The sequence below is a fragment of the Pelodiscus sinensis genome, chromosome 5 (genome assembly GCF_052426305.1).
Source record: "Pelodiscus sinensis isolate ZL-2025 chromosome 5, ASM5242630v1, whole genome shotgun sequence".
NCBI classification, from domain to species: Eukaryota; Metazoa; Chordata; order Testudines; family Trionychidae; genus Pelodiscus; species Pelodiscus sinensis.
The window spans coordinates 121,409,788-121,436,226 of NC_143056.1; the positions used below are offsets into that span (position 1 = coordinate 121,409,788).

General features: G+C 43.8%; 1 protein-coding gene across 4 annotated transcripts in view; it reads right to left on the bottom strand.

Annotated features, from left to right (window-relative positions):
* Window positions 1-5,676: 5,676 nt before the first annotated feature.
* The window catches only part of EPS8L2 (EPS8 signaling adaptor L2), a 114,574-nt gene continuing 93,811 nt past the window's right edge, over window positions 5,677-26,439 (bottom strand). For 3 of the 4 annotated variants that reach the window (XM_006124878.5, XM_006124875.5, XM_006124877.5), the window contains 10 exons: window positions 24,832-24,906; window positions 23,821-23,969; window positions 23,411-23,537; window positions 20,984-21,099; window positions 16,276-16,387; window positions 14,873-14,992; window positions 11,871-12,003; window positions 9,532-9,715; window positions 8,582-8,711; window positions 5,677-8,211 (listed from right to left, as the gene is read on the bottom strand). In XM_006124878.5, coding sequence (XP_006124940.3) covers window positions 8,140-8,211; window positions 8,582-8,711; window positions 9,532-9,715; window positions 11,871-12,003; window positions 14,873-14,992; window positions 16,276-16,387; window positions 20,984-21,099; window positions 23,411-23,537; window positions 23,821-23,969; window positions 24,832-24,906 — 1,218 coding nt within the window. In that variant the 3' untranslated portion in view covers window positions 5,677-8,139. Of the gene's footprint in view, window positions 8,212-8,581; window positions 8,712-9,531; window positions 9,716-11,870; window positions 12,004-12,086; window positions 12,502-14,872; window positions 14,993-16,275; window positions 16,388-20,983; window positions 21,100-23,410; window positions 23,538-23,820; window positions 23,970-24,831; window positions 24,907-26,439 lie in introns of those variants that run through there. The other variant, XM_089778694.1, reaches the window with a different exon arrangement.

Here is a 26,439-nt window from a genome sequence, read left to right on the forward strand (position 1 = left end):
GGTGGTGGTGGCGGCGGCGCCGCGCGCCTATCTCTCTGACAGCCAATCCGTGCCGTGGAAGAGGAGGCGGATGAAATGAGGAAAGGGTCGATAGCCAATCAACAGCGAGAGCAGCGAGGGAGCTAACCAATCAGGACGTGCGGAAGAGAAGGCCTCTGATTAGTTGAGTAGATGGCGTGTGAGGAGGGTGCATGTGTCCTGGGGATACGTGAGCACGAGCACGGTGACTGGTCACCGCAGCGCGGCAACAGAAGCGGAGACTCTGTAGGGGTAGGGCGAGGGGCGCGACCCCGCCCATCGCGGGAGGAGGAGGAGGAGGCGGCACGTCTCGCGAGAGCTTTGTGTCCGTTGGTTGGGCTCTCCCGGGTCTGGTCCGTTGGTGCCTCTTCGCTATGGGACCCTCCCCCGCGAAGCCTCCCCCTAAGCCCTAGGACCCCCCCCCCACTCCCAAGCCCTGGGTATGGCCCTGGCTCCTCCTGCCGCTCTGGTGCCTGGGCGGGTCCCTGCCCCCCCTCGCCCCCGCCAGGCTGGAGCCGCTCCCCAGGCCCGGCGCGAGGCTGGTTTTTCTGTCAGACAGGGACGGTTCACGTGGCCGGCTGAGGAGGGGAAAGGCGGGGCCGGGTGCGGCGCCCGGGGCCGCTGAAGGGTTGCTAGTAACAGGAAGAGCCGGCGGGAGGGGAAGGCCCGAGCTCGAGGTGCAAGGCGGAAGGTTTTCTGTGTTTGGGGACCCTGGCATCATAACCACAGAGCACTAGGACTGGAAGGGGCCTCCAGAGACCAAGTCCGGTCCCCTGCCCTCCTGGCAGGACCAAGCACCATCTAGACCAGTGGTTCTCAACCAGTGGTAGGAGTTCCCTTGTGAAGCCTGGTGGGGAAGGGGGGGGGGGTATGTCAACACAACTGAAATGTGGAGAACTGAATTTTTAAGTTTTACAGCTCCTTTATTATGTTTGTACTTTTAACACCCAAAGATTTCATTACCTGCCTGGCTACGATTAAGTTGCTTAAACAAATGTGTTTGTTGCAAGGGTAGAAAAACTGTGTGTCTGAAAACTGTAGGTATTGGGGGGTAAAAAAAAAGTTGAGAAACACTGATCTAGACCATCCCTGACAGGTGTCTGTCTAACTTGCTCTTAAATATCTCCAGTGGTGGAGATTCCACAGCCCCCACTAGGCAATTTATTCCAGTGTTTAACCACCCTGACAAGTTTTTCTTAATGCCCATTCTTCACCTAGGACAGTAGTTTTCAACCTGTGTTGACATGTCTAAGATGGGACACTATTGTGCCTAGTTCTGGGCACCACATTTCAAGAAAGATGTGGAGAAATTGGAGAAGGTCCAGAGAAGAGCAACAAAAATGATTTAAAATGTGACTTGTGAGGAAGACTAAAAGAATTGGGCTTGTTTGGTTTAGAAAAGAGAAGACTGAGAGGGGACATGATAGTAGTTTTCAAGTATCCGAAAGGGTGTTACAAGGAGGAAAAATTGTTCTCCTTGGCCTCTGCTGATAGGACAAGCAGCAATGGGCTTAAATTGCAGCAAGGGAGCTGTAGGTTGGACATTAGGAAAAACATCCTAACTGTCAAGGTGGTTAAACACTGGAATAAATTGCCTAGGGAGGTTATGGAATCTCCATCTCTGGAGATATTTAAGAGCAGATTAAACAGACATGTGTCTAGGTTGATCTAGCTCAGTAGTCCCCAACGTGGTGCCCGCAGGCGCCATAGCGCCCGCTGGGGCATTTATGTGCACTCGCCGAAACATCTGGGCTGGCCCCGCCCCCAGCGCGCGACACATGCGTGGTTCCGGCCCCAGGTGTGTGGTGCATGGGCGGCCCCTGCCCTGGGTGCGCGGCACATGCGTGGTGCCGGTCCTGGGCTCAGGGTGTGTGGGCAGCCCCTACCCCTGGCACGTGGCACATGCACAGTTTCGGCGCAGTTTCGGCGCAGGGTGCATGGGCGGCCCCTGACCCAGGCGTGTGGCACGTGCAGTGCCGGCCCTGGACTCAGGGTGCATGGGCAGCCCCCACCCCCGGGCATCTGGCGCATGCGTGGCCCCACCCCTGGAAGCGCAGTGTGTGAGCGGCCCCGCCCCTGGGCGCCCGGCAGCCACGAAAGATTGGGGACCACTGATTTAGCTGGTGCTTGGTCCTGCCATGAGGGCAGGGGACCAGACTTGATCTCTGGATGTCCCTTCCAGTTCTAGTGTTCTATGATTCTATGATGCCAGTGTCCCCAAACACATAAAACCTAGTATTCTATGATTTCCAGTGGGTTCTGCACCTCCATTTGAAATTCTGTTTCGGTCTGCAAATGAGAAAAAGGTGAGAAATCACTGACCTAGGAAGTAAACAGTAAGTTTACTTCATGGAACAAAATGTGTTAGCCAGTGTTGGCTGAAAATGCTAGAAAGAACTTGTGTGAGATCAGATCCTTTGGTCAGGCAGCTAGCTTATTAGTCAAGGTTAGTCTCTAGAATAGTGGTCCCCAACCATTTGACATCGCTGGGCACCAGGGGCTGTGGCCATTCACCTGCCGGGCACCAGAGGGCGGGGACACTCGCGCACCAGGGGGGCAGGGCCGCGTATATGCCACACCCCAATGAGCCACGTGCCTGGGGCCGGTACTTCCCATGTGCCATGCACCGGGAGCACTGATGGCCGCTTCGCCGCGTGCCCAGGGACGGTGCCCCCACCACCCCATAGCCATGCGCCCGGGGCTGGCGCTCCCCATGCGCTGCGTGCCCGGAGCACGGGTGGCCACTTCACCGCACTCCCAGTGCTGGCGCTCACTGTGCACCATGAGCCCAAGGCTGGCTCCGGCACAGCGCATGCACCACGTGTCCGGGGCCAGCCTAGCCCTGAGCACTTGGCAGGCGCACACAAATGCCCCCGCAGGTGCCATGGCTCTAAAAAGTGTGGATTTTGCTTTAAAGGTTACCATTCGTTGCCAATATTATTACAGTCACTTGGCTCTCTGATCTTTGACAATGAACTTATTCTTTGTTTTTGTTATAAAAAATATAACTTTTCTGGGGAAGGAAACACAGCGGTTATCCTGACTTGAATGTAGCAAACTAGTGGGCAGTGTTCCTTTTGGGAATAGTAAGTCTTAAATTGTATGAGTATTCACTGTGTAAGGGCTGAATGTTGCCAGGAATGCTCCAAGGATTTAGGGACTGGGATGTACCTGTCACTACTTGTACTGTGAGAGATTGGCCTGGAAAGCAGTGCTTGTTCTGCCGGAGGCTACATCTAGATTGCAAGCCTTTTTCGAAAGATACTTTTGAAAAAGCCTCTTTCAAAAAAGAGCGTCTAGACTACAATCAGTATTTTCAAAAAAGCACAGTTTGCATCACAGCACCTTTTTTCGAAAGAGCACTTTTGAAAAATGGCATTATTCCTCGTAAAACGAGGTTTTCAGCAGTCGAAAAAACTGCCGTGTTCTTTTGATTTACTTTCGAAAGAACATGGCAGCAGTCTAGACACGGGAAGTTTTTTCGAAAAAACCCTGTTGTCTAGACACATCCAGAGGGTGGCTGTTTCCTGTTTCAGGAAGCTAATCCAGTGCAGCCATGACTTTCTCACACTAATGTCAGGTGGTGATGAGGTGCCTCAGAACTTGGAGTGCGTCTGGGGAGTGTTATAAATCCTCTCTCTATTTTGTTGAGGTTAAAGCAGGTGCTTTTCTCCATTGAGGAATGGGGTGTTTGGCTTCCTGCTGATATGGAGGCAAAGATGAAGCTCCTCCCTTCCTTTGCACCAGGGTGGTTGAATGCCCCTTTTTTGGATCGATCAATATACCCCTTAATTGGGAAGGCTAACACTCCCAACCCCTCTTATGGGAGAAAGCTGATGTACTTTCTCATTAGCAAGCAGTGAGTATCTAGTGCCTGAGAGGTTGTTTGGAGAAAGATTATACATCAATCAAGAAACCAGAGTTGCCATGTTATTAACAGGTGCACACTGAACAGTTGAGTGAACCTATGTGTCTGGTAACGTAAGGCAGTGAGGCAAGTCTACATTACACAGAAGATTGATACTGTTGATCTTCTAGGGAATGGGTTCCCAAACTGGGGGGTGTGCCCCCCTGGAGGGGGCATGGAGAAATTCCAGGGGGGCACAAGGTGACCTAGCCCTCCTTCCCCACCCTCGCTGTCAATTCCTCACCCCCTAAGTTTTGCTGCTATTTTTGTTTTTTAGCCCTGGTCAGTTCCTTTTTTTTTTTTTTTTTTTTGCTCAACAAGTTTTGCTGCTATTTGAGGTGGAGGGGCGTGAGGGTTTCTCAAAAATCAAAAAGGGGGCATGATGCCGAAAAGTTTGGAAACTGCTGTTCTAGGGTTGATTTACTGGATGTTGTATAGACCCACTAGATCAAACTCAAAGGTCGCCCCCATTGGTGCCAGTACCCCATCTCTTCACGAGGAGTAAGGGAAGCCGACAGGAGCGTTTGCTCATGTTGACCTCCCACTGTGGGATGGGATTTAAGATACATTGACTCCAGCTTCATAATTTACGTAGCTGGAATTATGTATCTTACTTTGACCTACCCTTGTAGAGCAGACCTGAGTGAGCCAAGATGATGAAAGACAGACTGAAGGCCTGTTTAAGGTCTCTGCCACTTTTACAGCTGACCCTTACAGGGGTTTTTCTGTCTGCCTGTGTGGGTTTGGAGCATCTCTATGACACAGACAGATGTAGTTGCTATATTTTTTTTCCCCCATTGGCATGCTGGAACAGGCTGAATATTGAACAAGAAGGCAGGTGTAGGGTTGCCTTTGATCTGATATACGTGGACAGTATACATTTATTTAATACCTGTGAAGTAAAATTCAGGCTGTATCTACTAGCCCAAGACATTAAAGAAGCTGTAGCAACATACCCCTATGAATAGTTTAATAGAAAAGGGTGTTGGTAATGTTCCACATCCTATTGACTGGCAGAAAATATTGAACAGGCAGAACTTATTGGCTGTGGTTCCTCTCTTAGATATTGTGATCATTCTTTCCCCTGCTTTTAGTTTGTAATGCCTTGTATGTGAGAGATGTGACAATGATTTCCCATAATCTGCCTGATGTATTCGAATATGCCACTGCATAAACCACCAAGTCCTTGTCCAAGACAGAAGAATATCGGTGAAAGAATCATTAGTGTTTTCAGATTTTCAAATTTTATGAATATTGGTAGGAATTTCACGCTCCTCATTGATCACAGCTTCCTTGTCAAGATCTGCAGGTTTAGTACAGGAATATGATCATTGGCTGCCATGTTCCTCTAGGTTTGGGCATCATTGATGTCAGTGTGCATCTATGAAATGCTGCATAGGAAAGATCTGCACTTGCAAATGCAACTGAATTCTCCAAATTGCCTCTTCCAGAGGCAAAAAATATTCCTCAACTCGAAGTATCTAATTGCAAAGTTTGGATCCACATCCTAATTTTCCCAGAATTGGGCTCTTTCAGACTAGGTTTTGCCCCATTTCTAGTTTTGAATGATTTTTATGCTGTAGTGGTCTCACTTTTGAATATTTCTTGCTGAGAAACAAGAAGAAACAGGTTACCAAATCTATTCTTGTACATTGAAAGGCTTACTGCAACAAAACATTTGAAAAAAACAGTCGTATTCTTCTCCCTAATTTTCTTGTTTTTGCTTATCTCCACTTAAAACCAAGAAAAAGTTGTAGTTATAACTTAACTATTTTAATAAATCATAAACAGTGCATGGTTATATCATTTTATCCTTAGTTCAGTTACATTCATGTACATTATAGTTTTATCTGCAGACAATACAAATATGTCAGATGCATAGCTCATTCATATGTAAACTAAACCTAAGATGAGGTTTAGTAAAGCATATATTTTAAATAGGTGCTCTAAGATTGGCAACAATTCTTCTCAGAACTGTTGAATGGACAGCTAATATAAATCCAAATAGCTGTAAATGTGACTGATATTTTTTTCTTTATACATAAAGACAAAAATGGTGTGTTATGCTTCTTAGCTTGCCTTTTGGTTTATTTTTATTGTGGTTTTTTAAAAATTAATTTAACCCGCTATCCTTGTACATCCTTATTTCCTAGTATTAATGCTTGCTTTCATTCTACTCCAGTCAAAAGCTTGATGGCTCTCCAGAAGTATGATCTCCTTCATTCCTCCCTGTACCCTTTTCAGGTTCCAGCTACCTTGGCAAGAAAAGTCTGATGTGGGAGGAACATATCTCACAGTCTAGTGCCTTCTCTGCACTGACGATTTCCCTAATTATTGCTTTGATTTTTAGCTCTACTAGTGCTAAAGATGGCCTTGTCTAAGGCTTTGCTTTTTTGAAATCATCCATTATAAACATTTTAGTAAAAACAAAGAATGCACCGGTGTTCTTTAATATAGAAACCACCTTTCCCACCTACTCCTCCATTTACAGGTGCATACAGTTCAGTATGATGAATCATACCAAAAAGTATTTAATTAAACAAACAAGCTTGGGTCCCATTCCTGCAAAGGTTTATGCGTTTGCTTAACTTAATGCACTGTGAGTATTCCCACTGAAGTGAAAGTGTGTAAATTCATAGTGTGTAAACTAAACACAAGTGTAGGTCTTTGCAAATTCAAGGTCAGAATTTCCATTAACATTAACCAAAGCTAACATGGATAAAGGAGAGTGCAGATCAAAGTAACTCCAATGTTATTACTATCATCTCAGACAATGAGCAGTACCTGTATTTATTTTTGTTTTTGCCTTTTCCACTCTAAGGCTGGTGAAAAAGTCAAGAAATGATGTATGTCTTGTGGACTTCAGACTTGTCGATTTCATTATACATGCCAAAACCCCGAAAATACAGCTTATGCTTGTTCTGTTTATTTAAAATGTGTTATAAATTATCACGGCACAACTACTTGATTGTATGTTACTTTGGGCAGGGATCTTTTCTTTACCGATCCATATACATAATCTTGAACACTGTCAGTGCTAGGAAAAACAAAGTAACATAACAAATGTATTTAAGTAATTTTTCAGACTTTTTGCAAAGATTTTATTGTGTGTGAAATGGCCATCCCATCTTCCATTTATGTTCCTAAATATTCACTACTTGTGTCATATACTGCAACACAGTTATATTATTAAAGCAGGGCATAGTATTGCATGTGTAGATTGTGTGTGTGTTTGCATTTCAGACTGGGAGTAAGTTGTATGGGTTTATCGTCTGATTTGTTGAAGTCTTGGGTTTGACGGTACTCTATAGTTTGACATTTGGGATCAATGCCACGTAAAACTGCTGCATAGTTGCACTGGTCCCCATCCACTAGTAGTCCTTGTATGGGAAAATGTGACTAAGCATTACTTCCCAATTGGCAAATCTAAATAATTTCAAGGTATTACTGCTCTTTAGTGTTTAATTAAAATACTCCCTGCAATTTAAAGTAGCATTGTATGAATGTTTAAACAGGGTGACCCAATCCTAAAATCTGTTATATGCTATATATTGTCATCTTCAGGTACTGACAGACCTGGGCCTTTGTTTTAAAATATTTAAGGGCTGGGAGGAGCATGGGGTAGAAGAGAAGGAAGAAATGGTCTGCTTAAGTCTCCATGAACAGGGAAACTCAGGATATTGTTGCTGTTTCTTTGTCACAGACAAGAAGAAAAAAACGGGGGAGAAAGCTCTAGTCCTTATGGTACAGAAATGCTAAGCATTCAAGCAGTCCTTTGGAGCATTATTTCTAACAGTCTTTTTGGATCTTTATCAAGTCAATGGATATCATATAGCAATATATTATGAAGTTCAGGTTTTGGGGCTTTTTTTAAACTTGAATCCAGCCTGGCTTCATACACTTAGAATCCCATGAATTCAGATCCTGCTCATACTCTGGACTGTATACACAAGATTTCTGTATAAAATATATAGATAGATATAAAAATATTTCATGCAATACTAAAACTTCTCTCCCAACATAAGCGAATGAGTATCCTCCTTATCAACAGTGCTCAAGGAATTGTCAGTTTGATGGCAATTACACTGCTAGGAGATGGTCTCTGTAGTTTCTCTCATTTTGATCGGGGATCATTGCTGCTGTTCCCTTTTTTTCTTCTTTTTTCTTTTTTTGCACTACTATGACTGATAGTTGAGAAAAAAGTAGATAGAACTTTAAATAGCAGAATCACTCCTCTCTTGGCGGCGTTTCATAATTCCTTGAAGCTCCGACTCCCCTCTGCTTTTCTGAAAAGGGAACAAAATGTAAGAGTTTGAACCTCAAAAAATGGCTTATAGCCTAACTTAAATCAGTGATACAGAATGCTTGATACAGAATGCTTTCAAAGTAGAACTAATTTCAAGGAGAGAGAGTATAAATTAACAGTCCAGATTCTTTCATTAGAGTATGTTGATTTGTACTAGCTGAGGATCTGGTCCAGTGTTTCTTTCATGTAGTCTTCACAAGATTTCTACTGTGTTTATGCTAAATGAGTGCCCAGCACACCTTTTACCTTGGTTGATTAAAACCACTCTTAAAATGCTTGTTTAATAGTTCTTACTAGTCTTTTTGCGACACTGGGTTCCATACTAATAGTGCTTTGTGAGGAAAACTTACCTCCAGGAGAGATTTTTGCACTGTGATTTTACTGTATACCCTGGCTCCTTCATTACACACTTTCTTCAATTCCTCCTTATTCAGAGAGAAAATCTGGGCCCCTGTAAGTATCCCAAGATGGTCCACAGTCCTAGAAAAAACACAAGTAACGAAAAGCATGTGATAGGTTCCAAAGGAGAAAAATGGAGTAAGAAGTCAGTGATGGTTTGTCTTACTAGGGCACTTTCCACTCAATGGAGCAAAAAACATTTGAGATTAGGCTTTGCCTCCACATATATTTAATAATATTCTGAAAAGTTAGCAGACCATATTTAGTTACATACTTAATTATAATCCCTAGGTAAGAGGTGTTTAGGAATTACAGCCTAGTGCTGGAATCCAGTTCAAGACTGTAGAGGCAATCACCAGAGCAAGTCACTTAAGGCCAGATTTTTCAAGGTGCTTAGGTGCCTAAAGAGATAGCTAAGGTATAGTGAGATTTTCAAGAAGTGCCTAAGCAATTAATGCTAAGTTAAGTTTAACCAGTTAACTGATTAAACGGGCGGGTTGGGGCTGCTGTTCTGGCCCATGGGGCTGCAGTGCCCCCCGCGGTCGGGCTGGAGCAGCCCATCACTGGCAGGAGCTGCTCAAGCCTGTCTGTTTCTGACCCAACCGTGGGCAGCCCCCCTCCACACCACTGTTGCTTCTGCCCCTCCTCACTCTCTCCATGCGAGGCTACAGTCAGTCCATTGGCCATTACCTGTTAAGCATCACCCATTAACGGTAATGATTACTGGGTAACCAGTTACCTGTTCACATCGCAAATTAGGAGCAGGGTAGAAATGTCACTTGCTTACAAGTTTTATAAATTAAATATAATACCCTGTAATCCAAGACAAATGTCAAAAACCTCCCTGCTCCCCCTTTTCAATGAAAGCTCAGCATCTCACATAGCAGGTTAGCAGATTTACCCTTTGCTAAAAGCATTTGCTTCCAGCCATGCTTTGACCTCTTCAGCACTTGACTCAAATGTCAGAGGCACAAGAACTTGCTGAGTCTTCTCCACTTTAAAGTTTCTTTGTGGGGGATGAACTTTACTATTTGTGATCTTCTTCAGCAACTCATCGTTCACCTCATCCATATGATGGATAAGTTCTGGAAACAGAGCACACTTTCAGATGACAAAGAAATCAGGGAGTGAAATTATGTTCTAAGTTACGACCAGTGGAAATCAATGAGGTACAAGTAAAGGCAGAATTTGGCTCTGCGGTTCTATAAACTCTATAACAATACATACTCAACAGAATACCAGGGAAGTTTAATTATATGATTAACTTTAATGAACATGCTTGTGGGTAAGTTTTAGGCTGGTTTCAGTTTTCAAAAAGCTAGCTGAGGATCAGTGCTGGGGTTACTTGCTCCTAAGATGAGTGAGTGGGTGGGGACTGGTATTGTGTTCATGCTGCCATGAGTCCTGCAATGCAAGAGCCGTTGTAAAGCAACTCCAGCAAGGCTAACTGGATAATCTTGGAAAGTCGCTGGTGATCCTGAGAGACTGGAGACAGCAGAGATGGCATTGTGGTATGTAGCTCCCAGCTACAATATTAGGACTAGATAGTAATGACACATGGACATATAGTAAAACCCTCCACGTATCTCTAACAAATACCTGAGAGATCTTTATTTTTGTACGTGGTAGCAATAGTTGAATGGTTGTGTATTCTGTTTTCATTTAAATGAATTCTTGTGGTGGGATTTCTAGTAGGGATTTAAAAGGTTAACTGTTTAACTGGTAAGCCTCACCTGCTTACCGGTTCTAGTTACCAGCTCCTGTCCATACCCCCTCCCCCCCGGCGCTGCAGGTTACATGCTGGTTCCCTGGGAGTTGGGGCCAGGAGGGTTTATTTTCTCACAGGCTGCAGAAACAAGGAAGTTGGTTGTGTAGACTAGAATTACAGTAGGGAGAAAAGGAAAACTCCTGAAAAGTGGGAACTGGCCATTCCTGTCCTTCAAGCAGCCAGCACTGGCTTCTTTGAGAGAGCTAGGTTACCTTTTTCACAAGCCAGTGTGTTATCATTTCCCTTCACAGACTTTTCGTGGCATATTGTCAACATCATTAGCTACCTGAGCCATAGCCTATGCCACAGTGACCACGTTGCTATTTCAGCACACTAGCTTGAACAGCACTAGCACATCTCTCTGCCTGTACTGGAAAGCAAGCACCCAGCTGCTGCCTGGTTACCCCTCAAAGGAGATATTGCTAGGGTTCTTCTAAAACTGTAGCAGGCAACAGCCTATTCAAATGGCTGGGTAATTCCTTTTGGAGACCGAAGTCCAGCATGTTTTTAAAGTGATAACATTGTAAATATGACAATTAACAAAGACAAGTGGGTGTTTATTTTGTAATAGCTGCACACAGAATGCTTTGGGTATGCTGAGTACTTCAGGTTTTGTACAGCAGCAAATATGTAAAAGACAGAAGCAAAAAAAAATGGGGGGGGGGCAAATATGGTTGCTGCAACATATAGTAGATGCCTGAATGAACACATAGTAGACATCTAAACACAAGTGAAGTGAGACTGGTACAGCACACACCTTGCAGCCCAGAGGGTAAGGTGGGTTTAAGCCACCTCTGTGAATTCCCATTCCCACCTCTGTGAATTCCCATTTCTGGGCTGCTGTGGGGCCCAGAATGTCATTTGGACAGTCCTGGGCAGGCCTGTGTAACTTGTAGCAGCCTTCCCAGGGCTGCTCTATGGGGCACAGTATAGTTCAGAATCTCAACAGTGCTGTGGCCCTACCTCATTGTGATTCTTGTGGGCCCAGCCCTGGCATGCATCCTAGAACAGGGTTTGCACAGGAAGTCTTGAAAAACAGCTTCCTGGCTGTCTTCCATGGTGACTGCACTGGGGAATCCTCCCTTGGCTAGAACCACAGCTCTTACCTGTGTGCTTCACTGGCACTTTTATATGGCATAAAGAAGCCTGAGTGTGTGCATGTCTGTGTGGGGGGAAGATCTTGCCCCTTGTCTGTGCATATGTTGGTTTGGGTACTTCATAGATTTAGGTGCATAGATTTAGGCAGGTATACACAGTGATTAAGAAAACAAGTAAACAAATGTTTTTCTAAAAGTAAGTAAAGAAGAAGAAATCCCAATGCAAACAAAGGAAAGAACACATTGGTGGAAATTCTCAGTTTAAATCTAAGTTCCAGAACTGAAGTGCCAACTTCTTTGGAGCGTATATTGTGAAACAATATTACATTGCTGGAGTTGCAGTGAATGGTAAGGACCATGATACTATGCACCTACGTTCTTTGGCATCATGAGAAGAACTCCCGGCTAACATTTCACTTCCCCATTTATCACCAGCATAGCTAGCAGGAAGTCTGTGAGTAGGGCTGGTAGGGCCAATACCTCTCGGGCTCATGTCTCCTTTGTACTTCTGGTTAAAATAAACAATACACCAAAAAAGATGTTAAGGAAAATATTTTTCAGATTTATTAAATATTTGCCCCTCCCACCCCACAACAATAGTAGATCAGAGCACATTGGGCCAAGTCTTCATCTGTTCTGTAAGATGGTCTAGTTCTGTTGAAATCAATGTTTAATTATGTGACATGTACTTGACCAGCTTCCATTTATTTCTGTGTTTTACACCATCCAGTGAAATTGAATGAAAGATTTTTCATAAGCAGAGGCATGAATGTTCACATGCTGTTGTCATCTGTTTTCTCAGGTTGTACAAAGACCTCAACATTGTGTTTCCAAATCATGCCAACTTAAATGTGATTATGTACTGTTGGCAGTGTTCCCTACGTTCTTTGGCATCATGAGAAGAACTCCCGGCTAACATTTCACTTCCCCATTTATCACCAGCATAGCTAGCAGGAAGTCTGTGAGTAGGGTCAATACCTCTCGGACTCATGTCTCCTTTGTACTTCTGGTTAAAATAAACTTGGACGGCCACCCATGAGAGATTCAAATGCTGCCCAGCTGGTTAGCAGAGTGCCCACAGCTAGCAGCAGGTTTTTTGTGGTGGGGTGCTCATCTGCACATGCCTTGGTGCACATAACAAAATGTATTCCACTCACATATGGAAAAAGAGGGAACATTGACTGCTGGCTTGTATAACCCAAATTTCATTGCTTAATAACTTGCCCACAGAACTTGTTAAAAAATATTCCCATGATTTTTTCATGAACTTTGCAATAAGAAATCCCATGTTAGCTGTTAAATTATTTTGTGAGAATATAAATTTTTTAAAACAAAAGTTTAGTCTCCTGTCCTTATAACTTTATAGAAAATCCTGTGTATGTGACATGAGCGCTCCCTAAGGCTCAGAAGCCATGTAGCAAAGAAAAGGTCTTTAATAGTTCACAGTTTTTAAGTCAATCTCATTCCGCTCCAGCCTACTTCATCACTCCATAGGTCAAGCTTCAAAGACTGTGGTTTTAGAATGCTTGGGGCAGACAGTACTGAATTTATTTTCTGCCTACCTATCTGTAGGTCACTTTCCACTCCAATTTTAGATAAATAATTCATACTTTAAACTTAGTTTGGGAAGAGCCTTTCATCGGTACATGAAGTTCTCAATGGCTTGGCCGAAATTATCATAGAAAAAATTATTACACTTAAAGTTCGAAAGCATGTGAAATTCTACTCCCATCCACTTGTAAGAAGTGGGATTAAATGGGTGAGGTCAATGGCAATTTGTGAGTATTTGGCTAAAAATTGCATGTCTCCTGGTATCTTTGTAATCCCATTCCTGTCAACTCTGACCTATTTGTTTGTGTCACCCACTTGTTCAAATTTGTAAGCTCTTTGGGACAGGGATTGTCATTTTGCTAAATATTTATACAGTGCTTAGAAAAAATGGAGCCCTGACATGGTTGCTGTCTAGGTATTACCACTGTATACAACTTAAAAGATAATGAGTAATAACAGACAAGAAAACAGCTGACCATAAGGATGTTTTGACAGAGGATGATGTACCCTGATGGCTAGGCCATAGGACTAGGAAGTGGGAAAGGTAGATGCTATTCCCAGATCAGTTACTGACGTGGAGACTGACCTCTTCAGCAGAACTGCAAGAAGTGCTGAGTACCCACAACTCCAGGTCAAACCAATCGGAGCTGCAGGGGGTTAGCACCCATAAAATCAGACCCTTAACCATTTTGACCCAGCTCCTTAATGGCACTTAATTCCCACTGATTTCAATGAGAGTTAGGTACCTAAGCCTTTTGAGAATTTCGGACTTTGTGCCTGTTTTGTCATGTGTCATTATGTTTAAGGGCTAGCATTAATGTCTCCATGTTACTTTGAGATCCTTGAATGAAAGGCTAGAGGTGTGCAAAATGGCAAGTTAGAGAAAGGGGCTATCTGGCTTAGCTGCAAAATGAAAGGCCTGGCTCTTTATTTCCCTGCACCTTGAACAGGCGTTTCAACTAGTGCAAAGTGGTTGTGAAATGTTACCACGTCAGAGTTGGCAGCTTTTTACTTCCACATTGCTCAGGAGACAATGTCAACATAGTGCAGAGCAATAATGACTCAGGCTTTTGGTAAGTAAGTATGGCTTTTTCCTGGTGGGGTAGGGCTCATATATGAAAACAAAAGACGTTACATGATTGTACATAAAGAGAAAAATCCTCTGTCAGGCTATAAAACTTAATCCTCTAGCAACAGGGAGTTGAGCTGTATCTCCTCCAAATGCCCAGAAACAGTTTTCAGAGGTCTCTGATTTTTCTCTGAAAGCATAATTGAGTCTTCATTGTGGAGCACTACTTTATGACTACACCAGTTGTGAGATGTCTAAGTAGGACATTACCGGTAATTCCCTAATAATATTTAATTGTAAGGACAGCACAGCTCATGAAAATCTACGAGGTTAGGGAAAGGGTGTCTTAAAACAGTGTTTCTCAACTTTTTTTTATAAAGTACTCCTTTAAAAAAATTATAAGTACCCCCAGTACCTACAGTTTATACACACACACACATTTTACCGTTGCAACACATTTGTTGAAACAACTTAATCGTGGTTAGGTGGGTGATGACACTTTTGGGTGTAAAAAGTACAAAGATAATAAAGCACTGTAAAACTTAAAACAAAAATTCAGTTTTCTCCAAATTTCAGTTGTGTTGAGGTATCCCCCAGATATCTCTCGTGTACCCCTAAGGGTACTCGAACCACTGGTTGAGAAACACTGTCTTAAAAGGTCTGTAGGAGTCACCCTCCCCTTTTTTAAATGCCTACTAAAGATGGCTATTAACAGAGGCTGATTAGGCACTGCATCTAGTTGCCAATCAAACATCACCTGATTATAGAACTGTTCATAATCTTCCTGTGTCACCACATCCAGGATGTTATATGGGACATAACCAGCCTGCCCACTCCGGTTTAGCAGCTTCCACCATTGCTTATTATCTTCCAACACCTTTAAGGGGAAAAATGTAAATCATCTATTGAGACCATCAAGCATTCATGACATGTACAAGGTAACAAAAATCTCACCTCTTCCCATGGGTTTGCAGTGGAAAAGGTACACCCAGTACTATGGTAGCTTTGCAATACAACCAACAAAATGGCAACAGATTCATGGAACTTTACATTCAAATGCAACATTAATAAGCATCCCTGAAAAGGATTGATAAAACAATCATGATAGTGGCCTTCTTGGACAGCAATTTGAAGGAAAAATGTATCTCGTGTTCTTAGGAACTCTTAACTCCTGCTTAATTCCCATGGTGCTTTTTTAGGGCTTTAGTTGATGAGGGTGATCATGGTGTCCAGAAACACTTCATTGCTTTTGCATTTTAAAAAAAGCAATTGCCATTACGCCAATTACTTTTCAGGAAGAACGGCATTGCGCAAGAGGGTTTTTGTTGCGCAAGAAGGGGCAGTGTAGACAGCTCCTTCTGATGCAAGAGCCTCTTCTGCAAAATGGCGGCTCATTTGGTATGCAAATGAGGCTCGGCGATATTCCACGCTTAGCCTCATTTGCATATTTCTGGCGCAAGAAGTTACGAGTGTAGACATAGCCCATGGGTTTAAGTGCTTTGCTGCATTCAGGCCAGAATGCTCAGTGTTGCAAGACTGAGCCCTATGCTTGGAAATTGGGCTCTGTATGTTGTCAAAAATTGTATTATAATTATATGATCTGCTTTTCTTTGCTGCCATTTTTGTGTTCTCAAAGCTCAGCTAAGCCCATGTACTAAGATACTTTAAAAGTACAGGTAGAACCTCTCTAGTCCAGCACCCTCAGGACCTGATTGGTGCCAAACCAGAGAATTTGCTGAATCATGGGAGGTCAACATTGTCTAGAAGCATTACCAACACTTCTACTGCTTACTGGGCTCTTAGAAAACATTTGGTGGTTAATTAGAGCTAAATAACAGCACAGAACACTGAGAACCAGGACTAGTGGCTATAAACAAACTTTATGGGACCATGGGAAACTTGGCCAACCCATGATAAGTGGACATCCAGTTAACTAAATCATGCCGGACCATGGATGTTGCTGGACTAGATAGGTTCAACCTGTACCAGGTTTCTTTCTCTAACTCAGATTTAGAGCTTAATTATCCAAATGAAATTTCATGTTGTCATTCAGAACTTCCAGAGGAAAACTCTTTGGGACTTTTCAGTCTCTTAGTGCAGCTTCTTCCCCTCTCAGAAAGTAGGGACTATACAGATTTGCTCCCGAGTTTATTAATTTACCTCCAGGACTTCATCCTTGAGCACTGAGAGTTCATTGGCATTTCGAGCAGTGAAATCATAGCGAATTTTGGCATATTTCTTCGGCTGGGCCATCCCTTGTGCTTCAAAATTCCTTCAAGAGACAAAATGAGGTTATAAGCACGACTCTTCTGACAGCCACGGCAATAAAGGCAGTGCTGGATGAACTGGCATGTGTAGTAAATATGTTAGCATGCAGTTAAAGAGACTGCAGATTGTTAATAGGGCAACAGCTCTAGAAAATCCCATTGTCTTGTGACTAGGAAGTGAACAGGTTTTGATCACATTGCAGTAAAAAGTCCTGCACAACTGTGAAGTGCAGGCTTGGCAACCACTGACTGGTGCATAGCTGTGAGGTTGATGTAAGCAGACTCATACCAAAAGACAGCTTTACTCCCCATTAACACAGGGGTGGGGAACCTTTTTTGGGTTGGAGGTCACAGACCCACAGAAAAATCAGTCGGGGGCCACACACAAGTGAGAAGCAAAGTAAGAAGCCCCTGACTGAGAGGGGTAATGGACACTCCCCACATCCCCCTGGCACACCAGAGCCTAGGGGGGCTCAGCTTAGTAGACTTTGTGTGCTCCAGCCCTGCAGGTAGGTGGCAGGGGGGCTGAAGTGCCAGCGCGGGCTCCCCAGTGCTGAGCCGTGAGGGCCAGATCCAGGCCCCTGAGACTGCGGTTTCCCACCCCTGATTTAGCAGCTTCTGTGTTGAGGTGAGGACTAAGGCTACGTTGACACTGGCAATTGAACCAGGCCTCCCCCAAGAGACAAAATGTTGCCACAGCAGGTGCCAGTGTGAACAGTGCATTGCTGGGGAGAGCACTCTCCTGCTGACAATGCAAACGCCACCTATTGGGGGCAGAAGTATTTTATCAGCAAAAGAGCTGACAAGCAGCAGCTACGCTGCCTGACTTCTAGTGACACGGCTGTGTCACTAAAGGCTATGTTGTGTAGACAAAGCCTAAGGAAACACTGAGACACAGAAAACCCTCTAATTTACTGTACTGGAACAAAGTTACAGTGCCAGCCAACCAGAGCATGTTGGTTGTTCATGCCATAAATCTGTGTAGACTTAATGGGCCTGATTTTCTTATGCCTTCCTACACTGGTGGTAGATGTGTGAATGTGTATAAAACGCTACCACTCTCACAGGGGAGAATGACTTCTCAAGAAAGAAGCAGGCTCCTTACCTGGGGAAAGGGGGTGGGAAGCTACCACGTGTAAATTAGAACCAGGAAGATGTTTTCTCTATGGATCTTCAGCTCTGTGTAGCTATGCAGTACAGATAGCTGGGGGCTTTCAGTCCGATCGCGAATGTAAAATGAGCAGGCCAAATTCTCTTCCTGTGGAACTACGCTGATGATCCTAACTTTTGATTGGCTCATAACCAGCTTATTCTTTTGGAAACATCCTCGGTGTCTTTTATTGTTGTTTTATTGTTCTAAGATGTCTCAGCCCTCTCTTCTGCCCCCACCCCAAAAAGCAGTAACTGCAAGGTCTATGTCAAGTGCAAACAATTGTCTCTTAAATATACATTAATAGATGCTCCATTTTAGGTGAGCAGTAGCCTACAGAGAGCCAGCTATGAGGTCTGCTGTGAGATGTTGCCTCTAGTCTTCCTGGCTTGGGCCAGGCAATAAATTGTCATAATAATTATAGCCTTGTACCGAATGTCAGTAGCAAGTCTGTAGCATTCGCTGGGGTTGGGGATCAGCTCCCTGGCAGCCTAAATATACTAGACAGGAAAGGGAGTGGTTACCTTTTCTAGCAGTTTCCCTCCAGGCAGGGAGAGGGAGGAATGTTTGAATTGTATGTTTGTAGCATGCCAGAAGCAAAGTGAGTCACCAAGGGAAGGGCTGGGACCAAGGCCAACTTATCCATTAGGCACAGTGCCTAGGGCCCACGATAATGTTTTAATTTCTTTTAAAATCAGAAGAAAAAAAATGAACTTTTAGGGTCGAAGAAAATGTTTTAATTTTTTTCTCACATCAGAAAAAAATGAAACTTTTAGGGCCCACGAAAATCTATTAAATTTTGCCTAAAACAGAAAAAAAAAAGTTGAAGTATTTAAAGTTATATAAAAATTATTTTTTAATATATATATTTCTTTTTATTGAGGAAGGGGCCCATAAAGGCAAAAGTGCCTAGGGCCCACAAAAGTCATAATGCGGCCCTGGCTGGGACTTGAGAAGTTTTAAGTGTGGAGGAACCTTTGGCCCCCCCCATTAACTAAGACCAGCCACACTAGAACTTTTGCTTTGGGGATGGTGTGTGCACATGCACGTTTGACACTAGCAAAAGTCCTAGTGCTTTTGTCTGTATAGCTTATTTTGCTCAGGGTATTGGTATAAAATGTGGTTTTTTTCCTCCCCAGAACAAGCTGTGTTTACACTAGGAAGGTGACACCAGCAAAATTTTTCTAGCATAGCCCTGGCCCTGATTCAGGGAAGCACTTAAGCATGTGCTTAACTAGAATGTGCTTGTAATGTGTTCTGGAAGCATGTGCTTAACTATGTGCCTATGAATGCTGCTAAATATAATCCTATCTGAAAGGTGGATAAGCTGGTAAAGCAAGAGAAACATAAGGACAGTAAAGTCCGCTTGGAATTTACTGATAAAAGAACTACATGTCTGTAAGAAAAAATTCTTCATGCCCCAAAGCAGGCTACATTCTTTTCTTGGGAATGGGCGTGCCTTGCACTCTGGAGTGCAACTGCACCACGATGGTGCTTAAGAGAAAACGCTCTTATGCTGACAGGAGAGTTTCTCCCGTTGGCATAGTTAATCCACCTCCACAAGAGATGGGGTGTGTGTGTGGGTGGGGGGTAGGTAGGTAGGTATAACTGCGTTGCTTAGGCATGTGGATTTCTCACATTCCTGAGCAAGGTAGCTATACTGATATTCTGATATACTGATTAATTGGAACTAGCTAACATAGTTGATGGCATCTAAACTTCCCCAGATTCCTGTGCATGGATCTGAGAGGGGACGTGGGAGGAGGGGAAATTGGATAGTACAAACTTTCTGCTTTGGCTGGCTAGAAAAAAATTCTGAATCCTGAAGTTACATCAGATTTAGCTCTGAGCTTTTCCAGAGCTTGTATCTGGGGGGGTTCAGCCTTGGAGTTCTGGTGTTGGCCCATCCTCATCTCCATGACCAACAGTTTTTTAAAATCACAGTTTGTACTATATGTAAAACAAATACTAGACCAGGGCTATTCAACTTTGGAAGCCCCGAGGGCCACAGTGATACTCACAGCACATGCCGAGGACTGCAGCTTAAGTATGGTTGCATATACGTGCAAATAGCTTTTTTCACACTAACGGGCATGAATATAAAGATTAAGGCAAGACTACACAACACGCAGACCCCATTTAGGTCAGTTCTGCTGATATCAATAAAATGCAATATTGACCCGATTTCCATCCATATGACAGCCCTTTTAATGAGCAATGACAGTCCAGGAATGTAACTACTAAAACACATATCAACAGAAGACTATTATATTGACAATTTTTTTTGTTTTGGCTCCCACCCATAAGCCATGTGTTGAGCCCCGCGTAAACCCAAACCGCACCGCGGGCTGCAAACAAACAGGCTGAGTGTTGTGTAGCCCTGTACTAGAATAAGATTTTGTGATAATAATAATAATACCTAGCTGTTATATAGACCTGGTTGAATTTTTTTAAACAAAAACATTTCATTTAGAATATTTTGGGGGAAAGTTTCAGGTTGCTGATGAAACGGGGAAATCTGAAACAATTTTGTTTTGGTTTGCCAAAAAGCAAAATGAAAATTCCCAGTTCAAACAAAACATTTCATGAATTCATTGCATAGTTCAACAACAAAAATCTCAGTAGAAAAATCTTGACTGGCTGTAGATCATAGCATGTACTCTCTTCTTACAAGTGTTTTCCTCTAAATGCATAATACAAGAGTGAATGGGGGTGGGTATGTCTACACTACGGAGTTTTTCTGGGATACCTCTGCCGCGTCCAGGAAACGCATCTGCTCTTCCCACATTTTTTTTCAGAAGAGCAGATGCGTTTTTTCAGCATCCCTGTAAACCTCGTTTTACGAAGAAAAAGAAATGTTCTGAAAAAGGGTTTTTTCCCCGACATTTGGCCCAGTGTAGATGGGCCAACTGTTGAAAAAGCCTCTTCTGGAAAAAGCTACACAAATTGCGAACCACAATTTGCGTAGCTTTTTCCGCCTCTTTTTTTTGGAAGAGTAGTGCAGTGTAGACATAGCCTGAATATAAAAGAGCAAACTAGCATCTCTAACCATACAACTGTTCTTCTTAAAGAAAGATTGCAACAGAATATCCCAAACACAGGCTAATATAGGAGGAAAGAAAACCTCCACCATCATCTTAATGTCAGCATTATGGTTTGAAATAAAAGCCTATTGACTGACAAAATCATCTGCTAATTCTTCCGCTAAAAAGATGAAATACAAATTGGGTGTAACCTCTTTCCGCACATACATGCTGATTAAAATGCTTTTGAAGCAGGCAGTATGTGCATGAATAATAATTTGGTGTTTTGACATCTGTGGATGTAGACAACTAGCATGACTTAATTATAACAAATAGATGTCAAAAGTGGGGGACAAGTATCTTAGTATTTATTTCTTTTATTGAGATAATGCTCGAAGGCTTCATTTTGCTAGGCACTGGTAGATTACCTATTTACATGCTGAGTAACACCTTGTTTAAAGGCATCCACTGCTTGTGTTTGATCAGGAGTCTGGTCACGTTTCAGCGATGAATTACGATACGGATATCCATTGGCCGATGAGAGCTGGAAAGGTAAAATGGAGTCAGAGTGTTACTGAGAGAGTAAATCTGCATCAGATACAGGAAGGTGGCAGTTATAGATTTATCATTGCCCAGAGTCTTCAAATCAAGTTTGGATGTTTTTCAAAAAGAAATGCTGTAGTAGATGAAACACTAGTTACTTTACTTGTTTGTGGTTCGCTTACTTCGCAGGGTGAATAATTCCTTCCCCTGGGTGAAATACTAAGGCCTGTGTTACACTGGTCACACTAGCTTATCAGAGCAATCCCTTCTGGCCTTAAAAATCCATGAATATATTTTGAGATTCTGTAATTTATTCAGATTAGTAAGAATGAATCCAGCTCTTGATCGACCTATTTCCTGTGTTTTAGATTCCATCACAAACTCCATTGTAGCACAATTAGGTCAACTACCATTTTGTATATTTGGGAAGCACCTGATGGCTCTTCAGGTGGTCGCCGAGTTACGAACACATCGACTTATGACCAACCTCCCATTAAGCGCATTACAGCCGGTCCCTGAGTTACGAACGCAATCTGCACTTACGATCAGCACGGTCACATTTAAATGAATGGGGTGCGACTTACGAACAGATCGAGTTATGACCAAGTGTTTGGTAACTCGTTCGTAAGTATGTAAGAACGTAACTCGTTTGTAAATTGGGGACTATCTGTATTGGCCGTGAAGTATGGTTTGATTCTTTGGGTACAGCTGCAGAAACCAGGGTTCTATAGACGGTAAATGGATTAAAATCTCTCTGCTACTGACAGCTCCAGGATACGATTGCCAGACTAATGGTAGACAGGCAATCCAATGTTCTCTAGCCAGAGTCTGTTACTTTCAGGATGAACCAAGAATAAGTTGTTAAGAGAGTTACAGGGTGAGAGCAATCAGCCAAGCCAACAGACTGCACTATGGCTGGCCTCTTCTCTGCACAGTGAATACACTATGGGTAAGTCTGCACCAGGAATGTGAAAAGTTAACTGTTAACCAGTGGGGGCTGGAGCAGCTCCTCACCCACCATAGGCAGGGGGCTGCTTCAGCCCCGTAGAAGGTGCCCACCATGGACAGAGGCTGCTTTGGCTGTCTGAAGCAGCCCCTGTCCACGGAAGGCTTGGGTGCCCTGCAGGCAGAGGCTGCTCCAGAATCCAGTCCCGGGTGCCTCACAGGCAGGAGCAGCCTCTGCCTGTGGCAGGGGAGCTGCTTCAGCCTCCCCGCCCATGCCCCCTTTAATCGGTTAAACCAATTAAATGGGATTTTACATCCCTAGCCTGCACTGAAAAAACACCCAGTGCAGTGGGTCTTGGATCCCAAGTGTACATACTTGGGCTTGCACTAGAGCCATACAATTAGCCATGCAGCTGTCCCTGCTTGGGTTTTGAAACTCCACAAGGGGGAGAGGGATTTCTGAGCCCAAGTGGGAACATCTTCTCTGCTTTAGTTAGTGCCAGAGCATGAGTCTGAATCTGCAGAGCTGGTCTATGAGTCTCACTGAGGCAAGTTTTGGGGTTGGGAGTGTGGTTTTGCAGTGTAGACATACCCCAGGGCTACGTCTACACTGGCATGATTTTCTGGAAATGCTTTTAATGGAAAAATTTTCCGTTAAAAGCATTTTCGGAAAAGCGCATCTAGATTGGCAGGACGCTTTTCCGCAAAAGCACTTTTTGCGGAAAAGCGTCCGTGGCCAATCTAGATGTGCATTTCCGCAAAAAAGCCCCGATCGCCATTTTCGCGATCAGGGCTTTTTGGCGGAAAAGAAATCTCTGCTGTCTACACTGGCCCTTTTGTGCAAAAGTTTTTCGGAAAAAGACTTTTGCCCGAACGGGAGCAGCATAGTATTACCGCAAAAGCACTGACAATCTTACATGAGATCGTCAGTGCTTTTGCAGAAATTCAAGCGGCCAGTGTAGACAGCTGGCAAGTTTTTCCACAAAAGCGGCTGCTTTTCCGGAAAAGGTGGCCAGTCTAGACACAGCCCTGAGATTTAATACTGGCAACAGAGAGCTGGGAACTCGGGTGCTAACCCAACCGAGCCACTGACACTCTGCATCTGATTCTCTGCTCCACCAGCTGTAACTCCACTGAATTCAGTAGCATTTCAAAACAGTAATGGGGTGCCTAGCTTGACTCTGCTGACAAACAGCAAGGATCCAGCTGTGAACCTGGCATTTGTCCCTGAGGTCAGCTTTGAAATACAGGACCAGATCTGTAGCTGGTGTAGACTGGGCGCAGCTCTACAGGCTTCAGAAGAGGATCTGGCCTGCTGGCTGAGTCCTGGGTTAGAAAAGAAAAATGACTCAATGCGTGAGACCTACCTCTTCTTGTAAATGTCCAATGTCTATTTCCCATGGGGCTCCGCGGAAGATTTCCTGGGGCGGCTCCCACCCGTTGCGGAACTTTGGGATGTAGGGAGGAACAACAAACTCTCTAGGCCATTCCGCTCTTAGAACATGGGAGGGAAAAACGGAGGCAAAGTGAGATACTCAAATGATACTTTCTAGGACCCAAGTCCCCACTGCCCTGCTCCTGGTGACATTGTGTAAATAGCCACCCAGGTACAGGGCAACAGTTAATCAGGCCTCTAGTTTTTCAACCAATTGTACAAAATCCCACTTTCACACTCAACCCCTCTGAACAGGCCATAGAAGTGAAACACTACATTGAATTGTTCTTAGAACTTGGACAGCTGCTGATTGGCGGCCCTTTGCCTCAGCCTAACTCTCACCTGGATCTGGTCCACGTCTCTCCCAGGGTCTCCCAAAGCGTCATCTCTTTCGGTGTCAGGTGTCCTTTCAGGAACTCTGTGGTGTCTTTAGAGAGAAGCGGGCTGAGGATCGACCTTGCAAGTTCAGGGCCTCCACAGCTCTGGATAATCTAGGTCACACACATACACAATGCCGGTTACAAACTTTCACCCCATGAACCAATGCCACAATCTCAAACTGAAAATCAAATCCTCTGGGCTTCTTGTTGAAATTGAGAATCTTGCAGGGTGTTTCAAACACTGAGTGATATTTGCTTGAAATTGCACCCCAGAGCCGCTCCATGTTGGAAACAGATTTTCTTCTCACTACTGAAGGCCCTGAGTCTGAAAAGGCTCACAACCCTAGTGAATAGTTTGATGAGCCAAGACCAAGTTTGTAATTAAACCCAAACCCAGATGAATGTTATGCTGTTTCCAGGTTTGGTTGTGAATTCTTTGTGCATTTTGGCACAGCAGTCTGATTCCCTGTATGCTCCCTGCAAGTGCATAAGGTAAAAATAGAGGCAGGAGGTGAATGTCTCTGAGGAAAAGGGGTTTCAATGCTTTCCTAATCTAGCAAGTGAGGTGCTTGACTAGGTACTCCACATCTCTGGCTTTCTGCAGTGGCTGCCATCTTCCCCATGATCAGGGACTGAGCCATGGATGTGGACCACAAGCCTCTATGGTATAGGAGCTACCCTAGATTGTGGATCAGGCACAGAGAGGAGCACACAACATGCATCAAATAGTGGATTACATCTGCACCTGGTAATATTTTGGGATAATATGGGGAGCTACCTGCCCACGACTGGCATTGCTACAATGGCAATCGCTAATGCACAATCTGGTTCCATGCTCCCTGTGCTGCTTTTACCTTGCACTTTCACCCCTAACACTGATGCATCTGCCTTTCTGTCTGTCTCTCATGCTCTACTGGTGCTGCTTTATATACAGGCACTTGGGTAAGAGTAAGAATTGTATTTAAAGGGTTACCAGTTCTAGTGGCCCAAACAGGAAATGCACTAGTTCTGAAGCACTCGGGTTCTGGATGTGCTTTTTCAGTTTGGCCTGAAAAGAGAGAAGAATCCCAGGTTAATCCACAGCTGGCTTTTGGCTCCTATCTTCTGTGGTACAGAGAGATTGCTGTTCTCTGGTACTTTCCCTAATTTTTCCTTAATTTACGAGCCTGACAAACAAACAAACAAGCTGTTAGCTTGTACTCATGAAGTGTGGCCAAAGTGAAATCATGATTTTGGGTGACACAATTCTTTTGTTCTTTTGGTGTCCATTTTGAGACCCTGAATAATCAGGCCTGTTTATAGTAAGTGCCAAGGATGTGCCCTCTGAAAAATCACAGCTTTTCAAAGTATTTTGAGTTGGGAACCCAAAAGCATTGGTCATTTTTGAAAATCTGGACCATGAATTCCTGGGTAGTGAGAAGGCCCCAGAACTTCATGAGTATGTAGGCATTTGACTTGCATTGTATTCAGCAAATTATCTATCAACAGGGGAAATTCTTCACTGAGGCCAGGGTTACACCTACAACGGAGGTAGATTTGGCTGTGTTATTCAAAGCTGTGTGTGACGTCATTAAGTCAACCTAAATCCCACTGTAGACATGCAACTAAGTTGACAGGGAATAAAATCCTTTAACAACCTAGCAATCACTTCTTGGAGAGGTGGATATACGACAGTGATTAAAAAAACCCTTCTGTCAAAGTGGGAAGCATATGTGCTACAGCGGCACAGCTGTTAATAGAGACATGGCCTAAGGCATCATCAGTATTTGGGGATTTGCATCAATGTGTCTAGAGCTGTTACTGGTCACTGATTGCAGACTCCTAAAGCCTAAATGCTCCGCCTTTTGAAATGCAGTGTGTGACAAAGGAAAAACAAATGCCTGGTAGTAAATTACAAGAATCGAGTGTATTTTTACAGCAATCAGTGGGAGATGCAATGACATCACTTCAGTGTATGCATGCATCCTCTTGTGAGAGACAGGTGAGGTCCTCTGAGCCCAGGAACCTGGCATGGCTATATTCAGCTCTAGCACCAAATCCAACTCTGTGGTCTTGGATAAATCACTTTACTTCCCTGTGTCAATGTTTCTGTATGCAAAATGGAGTTGCCCAATTACCAAGTGTGGTGTGACAATATGTAACCCACATACCTACTGGGTGTGATTCACTGGCTCATGTAGTGGCACTCAGACCACTTACAGGGAGAGAGAGAAATAATGCATTTACTCTCCAGCCTTAGCTGAGAGCCAGCTTGCTTTTACCTCAAGCTGTAGAGAGGCTCATACTCTAAGCTCCAGAGGTCCCAGGTTCAGTTCCACCTGTCGGTGTTACAGATGGATTAATGTTGGGGAAGTGCTACATTCGCTGATGGTGGGTTTTTTTCCTTCTGCACTTTAATATTAAAAATGTTAAAAATAACTGATGTATAGATGAGTGAACCTAAGTGAAGTGATGCCTCGTAAGGATGTGCAGTTACACAACCCGGCTTCTGCAAATGCTGTGTTCCTGTTGGGGCTGGTTTAATGTATTAATATTTTCATTGCTACTTCCCCTTTACGTTCCTTCAGGGCAGTAGTTTGTG